This window comes from Thermobia domestica, chromosome 10 (assembly GCF_964235325.1).
Source record: "Thermobia domestica chromosome 10, izTheDome1.hap1.1, whole genome shotgun sequence".
NCBI lineage: Eukaryota > Metazoa > Arthropoda > Insecta > Zygentoma > Lepismatidae > Thermobia > Thermobia domestica.
Window position 1 is genome coordinate 88,004,281 of NC_137463.1, and position 21,054 is coordinate 88,025,334.

The window sequence follows — 21,054 nt, forward strand, 5'->3', positions numbered from 1 at the left end:
GTAGAACTTTTGAGAAAAGGAAATATTCATTCATGCTAGATTTTGTTCAAAAATATATAACTTATTCGAAAATAAACCTACACAGCAAGTTTATTCTGTGACGTAAATAGAGCGTTTGAAACTATTGATAATTCTACGAAAATTATTTATTTAGATTACTTGCTATCAAATTATTTGAAAAACAACAGATTTTGTATATTTCTTATTGTGATAAACTAAGTAACGTAAATGATTTTCAAGAAGATATAAAGAAAATTAAATTAAGAGTGCCTCAAGGGAGTGTCCTAGGACACTTTTTGTTCCTACTGTATATAAATTATCTCGATTCTGTGGAAATGTCCATAAACACTTTTTACAAATGAAAAAAAAAAAAACATGTAGGTGTAGATATAGAAGAATTAAAAATAGCGTTTGCACAATGATTTGATGGTCGAAAAGATGTGATTATACACTGTCTAGACCCGTTACACACAACAGTAATCAGTGATTAGAAATCTATCCACAAAAGTATCCGGAAGATAGCTAGTCAAAATAACAAATTCTGTGCCGTAAACAATGTCTGGCTGACAAAGAAAACCCATCGCCAACTCAACGTCAGTCAATGCCAATGTTGCCATTCATAAGCGTTTTCAGAGAAACACAATTGCAACAGTATGTACGCGTGCTTCAATCATGCGTCCTTCATCAAAGTTCAAGCACAACATCTGTAAAGCGCATAAAGCTATCTGACGGATAACAAGTGGAATTTGTGGTGAAGCTGAATAAGGCATATACCTACTTATCGGTTATGTCAAAAGAGAACCCATTACTTAACCCCAATATCAATAAAAACAGATGTTGTAACATGATTCACTAGTGCAAGAAGGAAAGTTTCCCAAAGGTATAATGATTTTTGCATGATTAGTTATATTTGACAACATAGTATGTGCCTATAGCGCGTGGCAAATTTGTGAAGTGCAGACTTTATTTATACAAATTAAACGCTTACTGGTTACAATGTGTCGTTATCTTTTTTTTTTTTTTTTTTTCATTTTTCCTTTATATAAGAAAACCACTTTAACTCATGAGAGGATATGCAAAATCCAAAATAAAACAGTCTTTAAAATGACATCAACAAAAAATAATCATCTACCAGCTGGACAAAATGAAATTCCTTCGACTTCATCCATATCCACAGTAGAAAGAAGAGCAAGCATTGAAACATTATTCCAGCAGAACAAATAAAAGAAACCAATGCGAATAAAATGATCCATATACAGAAATACAAATATTAAATATTACAAAACTATTACCGCAGGAAAATTTATAAAATCCTACAAATATCTTAAGGACCTCTAGTCTGATTAGTCTCAGAAATGAAATGTAAACGTTCAAATGATATGCTTGGCAAAACGGTGACTCAAATTGGCATCATTCTACACTCATATTAAAGACACCAAAGTAAGGAACATTACAATAGCAATCAAGTGTGGAAATTTCAGTTAATCAACCTAATCTAACCTACAACTTTGATTATACATATGAATAAGAATAATTTCAAATTGATTTTAGTATGACGAACATTAACTCCTTTATTGAATTCTCTTATATCAAATTAACAACTATTCAGTTGTAATGAAAATATGAGACTGGGGCAGTCCATAATGTGATGACAAATACGTTGTAACAATTGACATCCAGAAACTTCGACAAATCATGAATCTATATTGATAATTGATATTGATATATTGAATCTATATTGATTGAATCTAGTGGCTTGAATAACTGCAGCAAAACTTGAAACTTATTTTGGGGTTGAAAAGAGAAATAAGAAAAAAATAACTATTTTCTTTCTAATATACTTAAGTATATACTTCTTCAATTTTGCTACTTTTATTTCGTATTTACTAGTGAAAATAATTTGGCTTTCCTCTTCTTTTAATAAAATTATATTTATTGTAGTTATATATTAATCTGTATAGGTATGAATAAATTTTAGCTAAAACCTAAGAGAATTTGCTCAGGTAGAGCCACTATATCTGCTGCTAAAGATCATAGTTTCGATATTTTATAGTGAAGATTTTATTCTCATATAAAGCTTAATCTCAATGTATGCAAAGCTTAATTTGGTATAACACTTTTTTTTTTTTTTTTTTAATTTGTAGGAGGGCAGTATATTTCTTAAAGGCCTTATAGATTGGAAATATGCAGCTGTGTCGAAGAAAAATTTTCCTGTACGGAGTTTTCGTGCATTTTTACCGGAAGCGGAGCCAAAACTTGGACAGACCTGGCATATAATACCGGCAGACGAGCAGTTATCTATTTTGCCGAGGTATGTTGATATATACATATCTAATGGCATTTCTATATGTCATTTTACTGGGCTCTTTACAGATACTTCTTTATTCTCTTTCTTTTTTACTTCTTCCCCTTCCTTATCCGAAACTGTGCTTTTTTCCGTTTTATGTAACATGTTTAAAACGAAAATCGTGGGTTGTTTGTCAACAGAATGTAGAGATTAGAGAAGAAAAGGATTTTTCTTTTTTAAATTAAACTTTTCCGTTATTAGATGCTGATTATTTCTTTGTTTCAAGGATATATCTTTGTCTTATAGTCGCTGCTACTAGGCAATGGTCAGTATTACAGTCTGCTTCTTTAAGTGACTAAATACCAGTTATGCAAGTATGTCATCTTCTATCTATTAATACGTGGTTAGTTTGATTATGTGTGTTTTCATCTGGTGAGGTCCAAATATATTTATGAACGTCGTGATGTAGGAATTTTGTACTCTTCATGATTAGGTTTTTGGATGTTGCAAAGATCGCGAGTCTAACAGCGTCTTTATTACTTTCCTTATGCGAACTTTCGTTTCTTATATTTCTGTTTGAAGACATTCTCTTGCCTACTTTCACATTGGGATCTCCTAATAGAATGTTCATACACGTTCTGCATCTTCGCGAAAATTGTCCTTCATATCATCATCTTTATCTTCTGTTCAGGCATGTAAATTCCGAACATTATTATCGCACCACCGACCCTTAAGAGTAATGAAAGAAAGTCTGTCATTAAAAAATCCGACACATCTAATTGTGCTGATATTCGTTTGTGAACGAAAAGCCCTGTTCGTAGTAGCTGATTTTTATTCCCTTTCACATAAACAAAGAAGAAGAAGAAGAAACACAAAAGTTCCGGTCTGCACCTGCCCACCTAACTTCCTGAACTCCTACCTGGTCCATTCTGTATTTCTTGAACTCACCCATTACGGATTTTAATGCACCTACTTTGTAGAGACGTGGTCTTTACGTGTTCCACGTCTGGTCATTACTTCTTCATAAAGAAAACTCGAAAGAATCTATTGCGTGCGTGTAACGTATGTTTCTGTTTGATTCGTTAAAATATTTCTTAATAATCATATAAAACTGTTTTGTAATGCGTCGAGTGGTTCGAGAGATCGCGGATTCTGGCAATCTTCGAGGTTTTCCTCAACTCCGATTGTTAGTAGTTGTGACGGTTTTTTTGTTTTTAAATGAACAATAACTATTTTCGTAGAAATAGATAAATAAAAGTTTATTGGTTAAATTGAAAGCAAATACAAGGCCACTCTCGTTTCCAGTTTAAGAACGCTGAACAACTTAATTGTATAAGTAATAATTTTCACGAGATAACAGTTATTTAAAGTGTTGTAGTGAAAAGTTCACTTATACGAATGAGATGCAATCGCTAATGTCCACAGAATATGTAATTGAAACTGAAGTGAGTCGAACACACCGATAGAGCAAGAATATAATTTTGAATTGAAGGTCGAAAGAGATGAAGTTAGAAACTGAGTCTGTGGAAGACAATCCTAATACTGTGTTCAACACACACACGCGGCCCTAAGCGGTAGATATTTTAGAAGTCGACTTACGCTTGGAGAGCGTCTCCAAAGTTTTAAACTACCCTTAGAATTGGGCGTTGGCTAATTTGCATATTAGCCCAAGTTTAATCTCTTTCTCATTGTATTTCAGAAGGGCATATTCTTTTCTTCTGAGTGTTTAGTTTTGTGCACAGCGTTCCTACACTCTTTCGAGAGGAATTTGATTATACATATTTCCATATATAGTATTACACAAAATACATAACATTTGGTTTGGGAGGAAGCAGCTGCTCTCTTCTCCTACTCTAAAGTTACTATCTTTTCACTCGGAATTACACATAAATGTTAACTAGTACCATTCTACATTCTTCACACTCTATAAGGATAAATCTGAGAAACATTAGGAATAGTCATTCGTTAACTCACAGCTGCTTCTTCCAGTTATGGGTTTACAAAATCTTATTTACAAGTCCTTCCTTATGGGAAAGGTTTCTATTTAATGTGTTTGTAGGCCTATTTTTATAACAGTACCAAAAGCTGAATATCCCACAATATTGTTCACAACTGTTACTTCCGTTCCTTAGACACTATATCTGTCTCCGAGTATGCGATTGGGTTGGTCTTAGAATTTTCTTAAAGCAGTGCAATTTATTTTGATTGCGCTAAGAAAGTTCAGTTGCAACGTGTTGACTATCCAACTCTGGATTCCTTCTTACGGAGAGGGTGAGGAGCTAACATAGCAGCCGGTTCGTATTGATGCTATTAGTATTTCAGCACAAGATATTGATTATTTCTTCTTTAGCCTACACAGCATAATCGTGGGACGTAAAACAGAAAGATTTCAGTATATTTTCATTTTTTAACAAAATATTCATACCATTTACTTCATTAATATGCAAATTATTGTTTGTTTTTTTTTTCAGTTATCGATATGATTCAGTAGAATAAGTTCATTTTTGTGCATATTTTATTCGAGGCTTTTGCAGACTAAGCAGTAAAAATGAACAAATGATGCCGTTGTTTAATGGTTAGTGGATAAAGCTTAATTCCACAATAGCTTTGGAACTTTATATACCACATTGTATATATTTTTTTTCTGGTGTATACGAGAGTCACTACGAAAGTTTTGAGATACGCATTGTTGTGACAGTATTTGAATTCCAACAATGGCGTTCGGTAGTGGTATCCAGAGCGAAGAAGCGAAGCAAGTTTCAACTCACCTCGCTTATCGGCGTGGCCGTATCGCCTTCACTTGTTTGTTGATGTGAGCAGTATTCGGCTGTCTAGAATGGAGCTCGAAAGGGAATATTTTCGGGCAATGATCCTTTACGATTTCAAAAGTGGTTTGAACGAGACACAAAGCCTTGACCGTTTGTAGGGGGCATTTGGGGACCTTGCTCCTTCCCGTGCTACAATTTTTCGGTAGTTTGGTGAATTTAGAAGAGGTCGGACATCGCTTAAAGATGAAGAGAGAGCTGGACGTCCGGCAACAGCTGTGTCAGATGAAAACATTGACGCTGTGGAACAAATGATTCGAGAAAATCCTCGAACAACTTTGAAGAACATTGAATCTACAGTGAACATTGGATCGACAGCAGTAACAAAAATTCTTCATGATCATCTTCGGCTCAGGAAGGTTTCATCTCGTTGGGTGCCTCACCCTTTGACTGAACAGCAGAAGCGCATGCGTGTGGAATGGTGTGAAGAAATGCTTGCAAGATTTGATGGAGGCAATTCTCGACGCGTCTCTGACATTGTTACTGGTGATGAGACTTGGATCTATCAATTTAACCCTGAAAATAAACGCCAGTCTACAGTTTGGTTCTTTCCAGACGAAAATCTACCCACGAAAGTGAAGCGACCGCGAAAAGTGTGGGGAATAACATTGTCGCACCTTTCTTCTCCAAATCTGTCCGTGTTGCAACTGTTCCACTTGAAGAACAAAGGACTGTTACTGCTCAGTGGTACACCACTGTTTGCCTAACAAAAGTGTTCCAGAAGCTTCGGGAACGGCGTCCAAGAACTGGATTGCGTGGAATCCTGCTTCATCATGACACACACGGCCAACATCACGATTCAGTTTTTAAAATCTACGGAGGTCAAACTTATGACTCATTCGCCGTATAGCCCTGACCTGGCCCCGTGTGATTTTTTTCTGTTCTCCAGGACCAAAGATCGCATGCGTGGGAAGAGATTTTGCAGCCCTGAAGAAGCTGTAGTGGCTTACGAGAATGAATTTTCAACACTTGAAGAAAAAGACTGGCAACACTGCTTGCAAAAGTGGTTTTCGAAGATGCAAAAGTGTGTACAGTCTAATGGTGAATACTTTGAGAAAATATAAGTGTTAAATTGATTTTAAGTATGTAAGTTATTTCACATCTCAAAACTTTCGTAGTGACCCTCGTATATGTTCTATTTAATAAATAATTACTAATTTATATTTTCTGTTCTACCGAATATATTGATGTAACTGTACTGTGAGTATTATGTTGATTAATTTTCACAAATTTTCCCGTCACTGCCTTTAAGGTCTCGAGCTTCCCTTTCGCACTTCATGAAATAAAATAATTTCTATTGAAATAGAATAATAGCATATATATATCACTTAACGCTACTACTTAAGTTTGTTGACTGAGGCTTCATTCAGAAATGTTAGGAATACTGTAAATAACCAAGGTGCAGTCACTACAGGTTGAATCTAGAATTTCTCAACTGAGAAAGTCATGGGTTAAAGAACCAAAGCCATGACAATCTAATGTGGCATCCTGAGATTTGAATCAAATGTAGATGTTATATTCTTCCTTACTTCCGTTGTTTGACAGTGTGGTAAGGCTAATATGTATATTTGTAGAAGATGCACAATGATCAGGTACTAATTCCCCGATAATTATTATTTTTTACAGTAATCGGTATTATCCTCCACCAACAAAGGGTAACGAAGTTATTTTGGAGCATCTTCTCCGAATGTTTCATCGTAACCCTTTCCTTTACACACGCTTCCATCCACAAGGAACAGTTGCCGTCCTGAGAGCAGAAAATGACGAATTTCTAGATATCTTATTCAGGTAAGATTTGGAAGTTACAACGAGAAAGGAATGAGTATGTTGACAAACTGCTTTCAAACGTATGCGACTGCTACTTCCAAACTATACCAGGAGGTCGTCTAGAAAGTATTGACCCTTTTGCACGCAAGGCGGTGTTGGTATCCCAAATCTCAGGTTATATTATGAGTCGCAGCGGGTCAAGGCTAACATCATTTAACTGCTGATAGTTGAAACTAGTACATATGCAATAAAATGTGTTGGAATTCTTGTAATTACACGTAAGGTATTGCGCCGTGAAGATAAGTAAACTTGCTGCAAAACTGCGTTACATTTTACAATTTTATTTCGATAAAAACACAAATACGGCGCAGGCCTGTGAAGTAATATGTACTATTTATGGGGAAATATGTATGTATATGTACTCGACGCTGCTGTCAGTTAGACATGTTTCAAAGTCGCATGTTATTGAAATGACACAGAAGACAGTTTCATACATATACACAGTAAGCCTTGAAATACACGAAAAGAAAGAAATATGTACAGAGACTCGTAAACAGTAGATAAATAAAAGTAAATTGCGGTACTTGCTTATGGAATCTATTGAATATATGTCAGCTGTGTTTGCTCAATCGCAACTATTACTTAAATAAAGTAAGGATAGTTTATGCACAATTCAACAAACTTGCATAAAATAGACAATATTGTTAAGAATTATGTAATGTGTATTTGGGTAGCTTGTACACAATATCAGACTCCACAATCATTATTAAAAGTTATTGTGCTGTTATGGTGACCCTTATTTTGCGAGGTCTCTCCTACGTAAGTAGGGGCATTGCTCACGATGGCGATACTACAGACACAACCTGGTGTGATGAAGAAAATGTAGAATATCTATTTTAGAAATATGACACAACTGACAGCGAACATTTATATGCTACAGTACGATTTATTACTGAATATCGGTACTATAAACATAAATTATATCGGTACATCATTATAAACTGTGCTACCAAAATAACATTCAATCTTGAAATAAATAGTTTTGTAACGGATAAAACTATTGAAACAAACATTTACCTCAGGCTCGTAATCAGAGCATTTAGATAGGAAAAGCCGAGATCATTCAGCGTTACTAACTTTATCGGGCACGGCCCAACTGTACCAGACCCTTTTTCATTCGTGCTTTGGAAATCTAGGATGACTGTGCCGTTGAAGTTCCTCCCTAATGTCTGTGGTGTATATACTAGGGAGGAACTTCGACAGCACAATTGCATTGTATACTAACGCTACATAAATTTATGTTTCATAATCTTGACGAATTTTCTTCGTGTATATATATATATATATATATATATATATATATATATATATATATATCACTTTCAAGACTTTACTGCCTTATCATTGATGGTTCCAAACATGCTTGTTTTGTTGAATGTTTTTACACCCACACGTACTTATGCTTTTAAATTACATGCGTTTTCTTCAATACTGGGGTACTTCAGTTTAATTTTACAAAATTTACGCTAGGTCTCTACACGTCATATACCGGTGACCTTAATCTGTTGTGATTCTGAATAGCCTCCTTGATGTGCAAAGTAAACATACGTTCGTCTGACAAATCCTCCTGTCATGTCATTAATTATTAGCACAGGGATCTGAAATACAACTCTGTTATGTTCTAAATCTTGTTGGCATAACTGGTAATGAGAAGGCAGATCATGCAGCAAACGCTGCTGCTCATGAATGAAGAAATTCTCCGTCTCCCATACCTAGCACAGACTTGCGTTCCTATTCAATGCTCAGTTCCATGAGGGCTTGGTGCGTGCTTGAGTAGAATCAGTTGTTAATAATAAATTACATGTATTCAAATCTCAACTTGGTGTCTAGATCACCAGCTCAAGATCACAGCGGAAGAAATTAATTATAACTCCATTTCGCATCAGACTTCCGTACTTAACACTTGGATTTCTACTTTGTGGCGACGATCCACCATTTTGTGCATTCTGTAGTGCTAGACAAATCTTCAACATCTACTTGTGTATTGTCCTCATCAGGCTCAGCTCCGAGCTGATTTTGGTTTACCAGTTTTGGCAGTAAATATGATAAATATTAGCACATGCCGAGTTAAGTATTGGTTGCCACGTAGTTAGTCTGTGGGACTAAGAATAACAAGACAGAAATAAAATTAAGAAGGAATTGTGCGGACACTTACTGTGAAATATCAAGATCATAAAGATTAATGGAAGCGATTATTGTGTATCAAGATGCAGATTATGTAATACATTAAAATAAGGTTTAAGGATCCACCATCTTATAGGGACCAGTGGGTAAGATAAAATGTAAGAATGGTGATACATCAAAATAAGATTTAAAGATTTCTATGAGTGTAATTGACATTACAGGTCACCAAAGTTTAATTAGTTGGAGTACGTGTATAGTCTGCAATGAAAAACCTGCAACAAGAGTATGTAAGTTTATTGTGAATCGACGAAGTTTTTTGCTCCAAAATAAGTGTGCAGGGAAGGACGCCGAGGCCTCTCCTGCGTGATTCATGCCACTTAGACGTTATGTTGATTCCCAGGGCTGTTAGGCGTAGTTTCACAATAAACTTACATGCTCATGTTGCAGTTTTTTGCTGCGGACTGTACAATAGTTTTAGTAACTAGCATTATCTACAATATCTCTTACATCTTACAAGTGCCATTCGTTTTTCAGTTCTCTTTTATCTTAATTGAAACTAAAATAACAATGGTGCAGTCGTCTGCAATCGATCTACATGCTCCATATGTTTGAGTCAGATAGAGATTAACGTAAAACAGTGGATGGAATCAGAATTGCAACAGACACACCAAAAAGATTCTTGCTTTACAGAAACAAATAAGTTAACTTTAAAAGGCAGTTTCACAGGAAGCTCCGAGAAACAGATCTAGATAATGATACCAACCCATATTAAACGTGGCCAGTATCAGTGAAGTTTAGGGCGTGTGCCAAAAACATAAGATTGAACGCAGAAACGTTTGCTCAGCAAGGAATAATAGATGTTTTTGATATCTGTTTTGGGAACACTACGCCCGAGTGTGTTTCATCAAAAAGTTGAACCCGAAATTTAAGTGGAAGAAATCCATCAAAATCCTTGAAGTTTCCATTAAAAGTACAAGAAATTGAATCCAACCAAGTGGACTGCAAGTTATAACAACATATGTAATGTCATCAAAAAAGTTTCTCGTACACTAGATAGTTCACAGTCTATACCAAAGACATCATACTGGTAGGTGGAGGAAGATAAACTAAATGAGTGTCCGGAATCGACTCTCACTACAGGCTTTTATTATTTTAAAAAAACTCACTATATAACAGTAGTTATAGAAAATACTACAATGTTATTCTCCTCTAAATTATTGGGTTAGAAATTAAGTAGTCCTTGACCGTGAGGCCGTGGACAAGATCTCTACAGAGCCCTGTGGCAGGCTAAAAACGGTGGCGAAGGTATCCCCAATGCTCCGTGGCAAGTAGTGAGGGGGTTAATAGTCACAAAGCCTCATACCAAGCTAAGCCAGGAGGAAAGGAATAGCCAAGAGTCCCGTGGCAGACTAGAGGCTTAGGGTTACGTTACTCATAATGTTTCAAGACAAATAGTAGGAGGGACATCAGAGATCTGGTAAAGAACTGCCGGTTGCATCATTATATAGGTGTCCTGGCGGCGGTGGCGCTGCTGCTCAGATGTCATCATGTGCTTCGTAGGAGGAGCCAGTGATCTGTCGTTTGCTGCTCGTAGTAGATCCACGTCGTGCGTAGTACATTGTCGTAAAACCATGTGCTGGTTTTTGTAAACACAAGCGTAGAGTATTGTTTGTATACAATACCACGTGGGATATTACAGTATGCTTCAAGTCATATGTCTCTACTGAGATCCAGAAAGTCAGAGTAGATCACAAAAAGAAGCCTGATGAAATCTTGCGAAAATCGAAGCACAAGTTCAAGAATGTTGAGGATGTTGATGTGCAGTCATGTAGGAGGAAGTTCAGAGTAGGTTCATCGATTGTTGATCACAAGTCCAACTGGAATGACATTTAGTAAGTCCAGTCAGAAGAGGACAAATCTGTACAGTTCGCAAACAGTGTTCCGATCCGTGTTAAAGAAACCTAAGACGTACGAGTTAAGTTTCCTTAATTCGCTTAATATTCTTTTAGGGAAGTAGTATTCCTTGAAAAAGAATTGTAATACATAAATAAATCTGATGTAAGATTTGTATTGTAAGATATATGGTTATTTGAAGGACGTAAAAAGAGGAGAGTATTCAGGTAAATGTTACATACTGAATTAGGCACTGATTGCCAGGTAATATGTGGGACTAAAAATAAGACAGAAATAAGATTAAGAGCTCCTCCGTGGCTAAGCGGTTAGCGTACGCGCCTTTGGCGCGGGAGACCCGGGTTCGATTCCCGGCGGGAGCTCATGTGGTTCGGATTCCACGTTAATCAGTAGGTCCACGTCTCATATAGCCTCGCTGCTGAACGGGACGATAAACTCAAAATCAACTCAGAAATAAGATTAAGAAGAGAGATGTGGACATATGTATGAAATATCAAGATCATAAAGATTAATCAATGAGATTATTTTGTACAAAGATCCAGATTATACTGTAAGAATGGTGATACATTAAAATAATAATTAAGATTAGTATGAATGTTTCCAATTGGTATTACAGATCACCAAAATTTGATTACTTTAGGAGTACGTTTGCAATAGTTTTAGTAACTAACATTATCTAAAACGCCTCTTACCTTTTATAATGGTATTCAACTTTTAGTTCTCTTTGATCTTAATTGGAACCATCGTAATAACCAATAGATTTACCAACATTGCGCGGAGATGACCATCGAATGGTCGTCCAAACTCTTGTGTTTCTTCGTCACCTTTATGTCCTAACCGCATTGTGATTGTCTTAGTGTTCATACTTATTGCTCACTCCCTCCTATGTATTTGTCCACTGTCTATTGTTACTTCTTGCGTTCTTCGTTTCAAGTTGAAGAGACAGTCTGGAAAAGAAGTTTAATATCCCACTGTACTATTAATCTTACCCTTTGCTTTTATCACTGTGTTTCGTGTTCATATATATATATATATATATATATTGTAGAACGCACCCAATCTCAAAATTTTACTCTTACTCTAGTGTGACGAGACCCTAGTTTAATCTCCGGTGACGCGAGTTTGTGGTGGCCAGTGTCGTGTCCGTGAGTTTGCACTCAGTTTCATTAATCGTCCATCTCCTTTAGTCAAAAGGACATAACCATGAGACAATAAACTAGAAATGTTATTTCATATTCCATGTTTCAAATACAAGTTTACGCTGGGAAGTCCATTTTACCAAGAACAAAAAGATGATTCAGCATTTCAGAGAGTACTCAAAATAAAATTTACATTTTAGATTACAGTTCTTCATTATCTACCACCTGCGACTCTTTTCAAAATTCCTTATTAATTTTGAAATAGAAATGTAAAAATGATGAGTCAATATGTTTACAAGTATATTTATCATTTACATTATCAGAAATTAAAGAGGTACTCTAATGAATTTCAAATAAAATTTACCATATTCAGTGTTCCTGCTTCATAATATTTTATGACGTGTAAAAAACACTTGTTGAACTTGTAAATTTTGGAAACTGGGTCTTGCTGGTGTATATCTAAGTATGACAAGTATTAATTATATGTGGTTCCTCGATTCCGGGTTCGATTCCATGTGGGGGCACTCGGTCGAAAAACTGTAAAAAGCTTTTTCAGACCAGTCATCCTGAATGAGGTTTTCCTCATTCACACTAGGCAAATGCCAGAGTGGTGCCTAGATTATAGATCCCAGGTTGCTCCCTTCCTTCCCCAATCCTTTCTTCCTTCCCTTTTCCCGGGTAGTATGTTCGCTGAGGGACATCATCCCTCATACGTGACGGTCCAAATGGTCCTATATGCCGAAAACTCAGAAATCTAAATCCTAAAATCCGTATGTCTAGTTCTCTCTTCTTTTTCTAACGTTTCCCTTATTTGATCCTAGTAGAGATACGAAGACTTGGATAAAAACCCTAGTAATAGTTCGGATCCCACTTTAAGCAGTGTTAGAAGGAGATGCTTAAATCAAATCATTAGTATATTTTCAGTTATAACAGTGAAGTCGTCTATATTGGGCTAAAATCTAATTCGACGAGATAAATCGTAGATTTTTTTTTTTTTTTTTTTTTTTTTTACCAATTGCTTATATATTTTCTGTTAAATGTTTTATTTCATTTAAATGTTTAATTAGACGTGAAGTTTTATGTTTAGTGTATTTAGCATCTGTAATATGTTTCTTTATTCTATTACAAACGTCCTTTTCGGTAAACTTGATATACATATTAACCATCCGTTATTGTGTTCATTGTAGGCTATTTCTTTTATTTATGATGCTTCTAAGGTTTATACTCTTACAAATAATGATCATGTCACGCTCAACGCCACTTTTAAAAAGGGTATGTTGTTATTATTCATTTTTAACGAAATATATTGGTGATTTTGATTTTTTACGTAATATTTTTATTTTGTAAATACTACTACAATCTTGAATTTGATTTTGTTATAATTTCGTTTTTAGCAACTTTCAAATATTGCTTTGTTTTGTCAATTATAGATGCCACGCAGAATTCCAAATAAATGAACCACCATTGCCTCCATTTTGGTTTACACCAGGGCAGTTTCAAGGGCGTATTATTATTAGTCGAGACGGGCAGCAGGTTATGTATTTTAGTATGATGGTGCCAAACGAAAGAAAGCTCAATGTAGGTTAGTAATTGATAGGAAAAACTAATTTTATGTATTTATTTACTTATTATTTTTTTCTAAATATTTTCTGTAAATGGATCTAGCAGTGATAATTGACATCCGCTCTTGGGCTGCCACTTTTGAGAGTATTACTTTTTTTCTTTCTTTCTTTTGTACCTCAATACTTTTCCATTTAAGTACTCTATATCCAATTGTATGGAACTCTAAGGGCTTTTTGAACGCTCTTGCGGATATATGGTTAGTGAGAGACCCAAGTTTGATTCTCGGTGGGAGGTCAAGAAATTCGGATCTCACTTTAAGCTTTAAGTTCACGTCTTATATAACTTTGATACCGAAAGGATGGTTAAACTCCAAACAAGCAGAAAAAAAAACTAAATGTTGGTGTATCTGTGTATGGGTGTGTTCGGCATTATTTAAGTTAAGACCACTAAACTGCTTTTAGTAATACTTTCAACAATATCTTCATCGGAACGTCAGAATGGTTATAGGTCATCTACCATCATGTTTAGCCTGAATGAAACTGATCTATATTACAAAAAATGAGGCAAGGTTGAAGAAAATCAAATAATAGCTCATTTCTGTTGTTTCAATTCTTTTGATTATAACGATTTTCTTGAAATGGGACGAATCCATCGTTTTTAAGTATGTAAAAACGATTTAGCTAGGTCTCGACTTGGGGAAAATCGTTTAGGGAAAACTTTAAGGTGATGAAAATGGCAGGGGTGTTCCAGTGAATCCGAACTCGCTTCATTGAGTTCTTTTAGCCGGTATACGGACAAAATCTCGTGGACTGAAATCTCTCGCCCAAAACCCCGCGAACCAAAAACTCGCCGCCTAAAGCCTCGTGGACCAAAATCTTACCATCCAGAACCCCGCGGACCAAATCTTGGTGTGCCAAAACTTGCAGACCGAAAACTCGTACGGACAAAACTTCCCCATAACAATATATGTTAGTTTTTGAGGTCAAAATAATAATAATAATAATAGAAAGAAGAAGAAGAATCCGAAAGTGTTTGATTTAGGAACTAGAAGCAAAAAGTAGGGGGTTCAAATTGTATGTGGATATGTAATCGTAAAAGAAACCCAAATTGGGAGAAATCTTATTCATCGGCTCTATTTTAGTTAAATTATTGGTAAGAATGAACTGAATTCCGTGAATTGGAGAGTGTGTCTATTAATAAATGTTTAGTTGTTGATATTTTGAACATTCTACGCTGAAGAAATCGCTATAGTGAAATTCATCCCGCGAGATTTTGAATACTCAAGGCGAACTTTTATCTCGCAAGGTTCTGGCCCGGCGAGATTTTAGTTAGGTGAGATTTCTGCCCGCGTAGTTTTGGGTGGCGAGGTTCTGTACCCAGATCCTTTCAACCAGTAGCAGAGAGTTAACGAGATAAGAACGATATTTCAGCTGGAGAAAAATGTTCGGAACAGCACTCGATGATAAAACACCGTTGATTAAGTGCAATATTTATCGTGAAACATATTCCCATATAATTCTTAATGCTTCCTTATATATTATTATACTGTCTCACGAAGTATTTATTTTATGTACAGTAGAGTTGAGAGAAGAATAACAATTTACTCTCTTTTGAATAGATTATAACAAAGTATGAAATTTTATTAGACTGATAATTTAAATATGGAAATTGTCCAGAACATGATCCCTTTTCCCTTCTCAACTTTAGATAAGCCATGCATATTCTCATGTGTAAATATTATCAACGAATGCGATCCATAACTCACAGTATGCTGATGTTAGGTAACTATACAGTATTGCGGGGCCATGATGGCTCAGTGGTAGAGCGTTCACCTCTGGTGCTTGGGATCCCTGGTTCAATCCTAGCTCGCACCAAGGGAACTTAATGGTGGACATTCATAGTGTGCGTGAGTTTCCTCGGGGTTCTCCCGTTTCCTCCCACTTTCTTCATTCCACCGTTTCATTCATTATTTCATCATCACCGTCTCCTTTAGCCTAGCCGGCATATCCGTGGGATGTAAAACTCAAAGATTTCATTTCTATACAGTATCTGCTGCAGGTGTTAGTTGCCAGGTTGTGATCGATGATAACGAACATGTGGGAAAAGTTCCAGTGGAGAGGCAGGATTGTATTACCTCAACACAAGCATACCAACATGTTCCTTTTTTCAAACAAAAGCTTCGTAACCTGGTTTTCGAGAAAATAACGAAGGAAGATTTACTACCCAGTGTGCGTTACAATTCTCCAGAATTATGTGAATTCTGCAACAAATCTCGACAAAGTGTAACACGCCGATAATCTTGTTTTGTGTGGAAAATGGAAATATGTTTGAGGTCGTGTGGACCATCGTAGTCGAGTGGCTAACGCGCGAGGTTTCTGTGTGCGTGGTCCCGGTTTTATTCCTGAAGTGGATGCGGCTTCGAATACAAATAGGAGTAGGATTGAGATCTTTTTTTAAGCAATAGGTCCCTTTCTTATATAGCCTTGGTACTGAATAGGCACGTTCATCTCCATTCTGCTAACCATTTAAGGTTATCTAGACTGAAAGCGAAGCATCTGATTATGTACTACAGCGGTTTCAGTTACATGAATCTTGGGTTCCAGGATTCACGTGAATAGCGGGGAGCACGGAATTGTTACTAATGGCTTTTGATTGTCCACTCTCAAGGTATCCACACCAACTTTATTAAATATTTCATCATCATTATTATTATTATTATTATTATTATTATTATTAAGCACTAAATTATACATTTTTTGTTATAGATATGGAATGGTTAACAGCAGATGAAGAAGAAGGAAGAATGGAAGTAGATATAGGATTCCTTCCCGAAATGAAGCTATTGGCTGGTATGTAGTAAATAATATAAAGAAATTTGTATCCATTCGTAGAATTCTCTTTTCTAAGGTTGAGTGGTTTAGAAAAAAAAGAGATTGTCAGCAGTGTGCTTAAGCGGACCATCAAGAGACGATTATATTTAGAAAGAGTATGAAAGACATGTTTACTATTTATCGATTATTGATTTGTTATGTTGCGTTTATGTTGGTGTGTTTTATGCGGATGTTCTAATTGAGTTATAACTAAATAGTTAAGTTTTATATAACGTTTCCTTCGTTTTGTAAACTACAAGTATGAATCATAAGTGTTGAAATATTTCCATCACCTAAACATTAAGCACGTGTGTACGCCGTGATCGACAGTAAGTACTAAATCAAATTGGCCCAAGAGCTGTGTGGCAAGCAGACTATTTAACACTCCGTTAGCATATTCAGTCGGTTTTAAGTGCGAGTGATGATGAGTACTCAACATTGTTTTTGCTACATGAACTGTTACTGTATGAGTTCAAACTCGGCAGTAACCCAAAATATTATCATGCAAAAGGGGAAGGTACAGTGAACCACAGCAGTGTAACTCATTGTTTCCAGAAATTTCGTGCAGGCTATAAAAATGTCGAAGATTAACCAAGGTGTTGCTGCCCCCAGGGTAACATATTCTGACGTCATACTACATGCCGTTGAGGAAAATCCATCCACAATTGTAAAGCCAACTCAACATGGCCCTGTCCACTGTAGTGCGTCATTTTCACAAACTCGGAAAACCATCAGGAGCTGTCACATTGTGCCACATGAGTTGACCCCCAACTCAGGCCCAGAGGAGAGTGAATGTGTATCGACAACTGCTACAAAATCCATGTGATATGCATTTCCTGAAACAGATTGTTACATACGACGAAAAGTTGACAATTTTGTACAAAGAATGGTAGAAGCACATTGTCCTATGTCAGAAAAGCAAATAATGAAGAGAACGAGGTGAAGATCTTGAATGCTATGACGAGGAAGTTCATTCCTTATAAGACGCTTCAATGTATAAAACGACACGTGGACAAAAGTTGTTATTTTAGTCATGGTTCAGTGACGAACAGTATATTAATGCTATAAAAATACTAAGGTAACAATAAGAACTGAATGCCGCAGCGTATTATATGCAAAAAGACATCCGAAACTTACTACAAATTTTTCTATTCGATCAGATCTATTATACCCAGTGGAGTTTTCATATGTATATCCAGAAAAAATTCAAAAGCTGAGTCAAATGAAGTTACTGTTTAAAGATACTATTATCTGAAAGAGGTTAAATCTTGCCGCTTTCATCCCAAATGAAGGGTTTCTAATAATTGCGGCACAAAAGAAAAGAATTGAGTTTAAACATAGTGTTGGCCGATTTGATTTCGTGGAGGATGTTTTACTAACACACAAAATTTACTCTCTTTGGAAATCAAAGAGGAATATCTATATATGAAATATACTTCTGCCGATTATCATGGGACAAAATTCAAAGCTCTGTGAGTATAGTGCTGCTTTGAAAACTTTGTAATATGTTTATTGGAAGTGTTTATTTGGTGGTATGTTTGTTAACGCTCTGCGCCTGTTATAGAATTCACATATTGCTGAGGTACTATGTGATACTTAAAGGTGGCACTGCAACTTCTTATGAATTTCCTTCCAAACAGAATCCAGGTCAGAAGCGTGTTACCCCTGTTATGTACGGTTCACGGAAGGTGGTTTTGTCCCCTGCTCTTGTATAAATCATATATACAGGGTGTTTAAGATAAAACGTCCAGTGCTTATAAATCCGAAACGGCTGAGAATAAAAAGATGAAACAAAAACTGAGATAGGAAAATGTCATAGGGCGCATCACATGGTGTTGTTGTGGTGACTCCCAGGGCCCTCCTTCAAGGGGGCCCAGGGGCCAACTTCTGATTTTCAAATAAGAACACGTATTGAATCATACCTCATTCAATAGTACTTGAAAAACGAAACAACTTTTGTAGGAAACCATTTTCGATTTGGGCCAACGTTTTCAAAATGGCCGCAAAAAGTGGGTTCTGTATCAGATAAAACGTCCAGTGCTTATAGGCCTAAATCAGAAACGGCTGATAATAGAGAGATGAAACAAAAACTGAGATAGAAACGATGATAAAGCATATCAAGTGGTGTTGTTGTGGTGACCTTCAGGAAACTCAGTGAAGGGGGCCTAGGTACCAACTTCAAACTGATACAGGACTTTTTGCGGCCATTTTGAAAACGGTGCCCCAAATCGAAAATTGTTTCCTACAAAAGTTGTTTCGTATTTCAAGGACTATTGAATGAGGTATGATTCAATACATGTTCCCATTTGAAAATTTGAAGTTGGCCCCTGGGTCCCCTTGACGGAGGGCCCTGTGGGTCACTACGACAACACCATGTCATGCGCCCTATGACATTTTCCTATCTCAGTTTTTGTTTCGTCTTTTTATTCTCAGCCGTTTCGGATTTATAAGCACTGGACGTTTTATCTGAAACACTGTATGTGTGTCACCAAACTTTTTTTTTTTTTTTTTTTCATTTTGTGATCAGGGTTCCTAGTATATCAGTGAAGAAGAGCAGAACTGTCATATATATACAATTGGAAGTGAAACATTTATCCAGTTATCTCATGCTGGTTCGGTAAATAAGGGTCTTGATAACGGGAGAGGATTTTTAGGGGCAGTTTGCGTAAGAAAGAGGAAGAGAAAGGGTAATAAATTAAATTGATAAAAAGTACGGGCCTCTACATTAAACACTCTCGCTAAAACTCCTTAAACTATTTCCACTTATTTACCAAATAGTTCCAAAGTGGTGGAATTTAAGCAGAGCCTTCTACACCCTGTATCGACAGTCCGCCGCGACTTACATGACATGGACATACGAGATCGGGTTGTATGAGTGAAATTGCTAATAGGGGATCATCACGCTGTAGCACGACGCCAATGGTGCCGCGTACATGCAACATGGAGCGCTGATGACAGGAAACGTTGGATATGATTGAATGAGTCATCGTTTACCTTATTTTAAATCAAGACCGTGTTTATGTACAGCGGATGCCCAAAGAAGCTTATGATCCGCAATTTCTCCGCCCAACTGTGAAACATGGCGGAGGCTTAATGACGTGGGCCGCAATATTCTGGTTTTCAATGGTGTCCTGCGCTGGTACTTACTGGTCGCGTCACTGCCCATAATGTCGCCATTTTAGAGAACCGTGTGCAACCTATGTCCAGATGTTGTTCCGGGCCATGAGCCATATTATGTGATGATAATGCGCCCATTTTACGCAGCTGGAGCTATTGCGGCGTAGCTTAAGGAACATAGAAATAAAGCTGAACACGTCCCCTGGCAAACCCATTCCGGGAGCAAAACAATTGAACATTTGTGATCCATTTTGGAGATAACGAAGCCAGCGAAATTTTGCCTTCGTTCTCTCTCACGGAATTGAATGATGTACTACACGTAGAGTGGTGTTATATTCCACTTGTTACCATTCACGTCCTCTAAAATCTCCATTCCACGTTGAATCAGTGCTGTTCTGAGGACGAAAGGTAGCTCATATGTGGCTCATCATATTAGTCTTGTAAGTTGCAGTTTTGAAGATATTAAATATACTATATGTATATATTAATTCTCATTACTGCAAGAAACATAAAGCTTTTGCACTTAACAACACTAAGCATTTTAAGTTGTTAAGTATCTGTCTGTGTGTTAAACATTTGTTAAACATGTCTTTTTAAATATAAGACTTCCTTCCACATTTACAGAAGCCTATGGGGTAAACCTGATATTCACTCGAAATAGTAACTCTGTAAATGTTACGAATTCGACAACATTCGGATTTTTCTGAAAACTAATCTCAAGCTTTTCTTTGACAAAACCATTTAACTGTTGCCTCATGGAATAGTTAGCCCATGTTTCATTTTCTAAGAGTTGTTGCAGTAATTTTAAATGTAAGCCGTCACATATTCGTAAAAATACATACGAAACAGTTCTATCTGCAAATCATGAAGAATTTCTCTCTGGTTGAAAAATGGGTGCGTATTGGAAATTACACCTGTATCGTTTTGATTCACTGGAAAATTATCTCTCTTACCGACTGGAAGCAACATTTGATACATCGGGTACTGTCGCAGAGCTTATGTTTGCTTTGGAAGAAAAAAAAAGAAAAAAAAAGTGCACACATAAATTCCATGGTAGTGTCATGTTGGAGTGTAACCACCTTGTGTAGGTGGAGTTCAGTGAAGGAATATAAAACTAATGGGAGCGTTCGATCGCTACGAGTTCAGGAGAGAGAAGAAATAATGAATGAAAAGAAAGATAAAAATTAATTTAGGGATTAAGAAATAATAACAAATAGTAACAATAATGAATTAAAATAGAATAGCATAATGAAAATAAATGCAAGATCACGCATAATGAAAAGTGAAAGAAAGAAATTATGTAAATAATAATAAAAATAACGTAAAATAATGATAATAAAAGATGTTGGCAAAAAAATATGGCAAACAGAATGAGTATAATAAAGCATGGT

The 21,054-nt window shown here is 36.3% G+C and overlaps 1 protein-coding gene across 3 annotated transcripts in view; it reads left to right on the forward strand.

Moving 5' to 3' along the window:
• Positions 1–21,054, forward strand: part of LOC145662535 (selenoprotein N-like) — a 57,972-nt gene that overhangs the window by 20,306 nt on the left and 16,612 nt on the right. For all 3 annotated transcript variants that reach the window (XM_081728200.1, XM_081728201.1, XM_081728199.1), the window contains exons 4-7: positions 2,145–2,311; positions 6,739–6,900; positions 13,544–13,695; positions 16,442–16,525. In XM_081728200.1, coding sequence (XP_081584326.1) covers positions 2,145–2,311; positions 6,739–6,900; positions 13,544–13,695; positions 16,442–16,525 — 565 coding nt within the window. The remainder of the gene's footprint in view (positions 1–2,144; positions 2,312–6,738; positions 6,901–13,543; positions 13,696–16,441; positions 16,526–21,054) is intronic.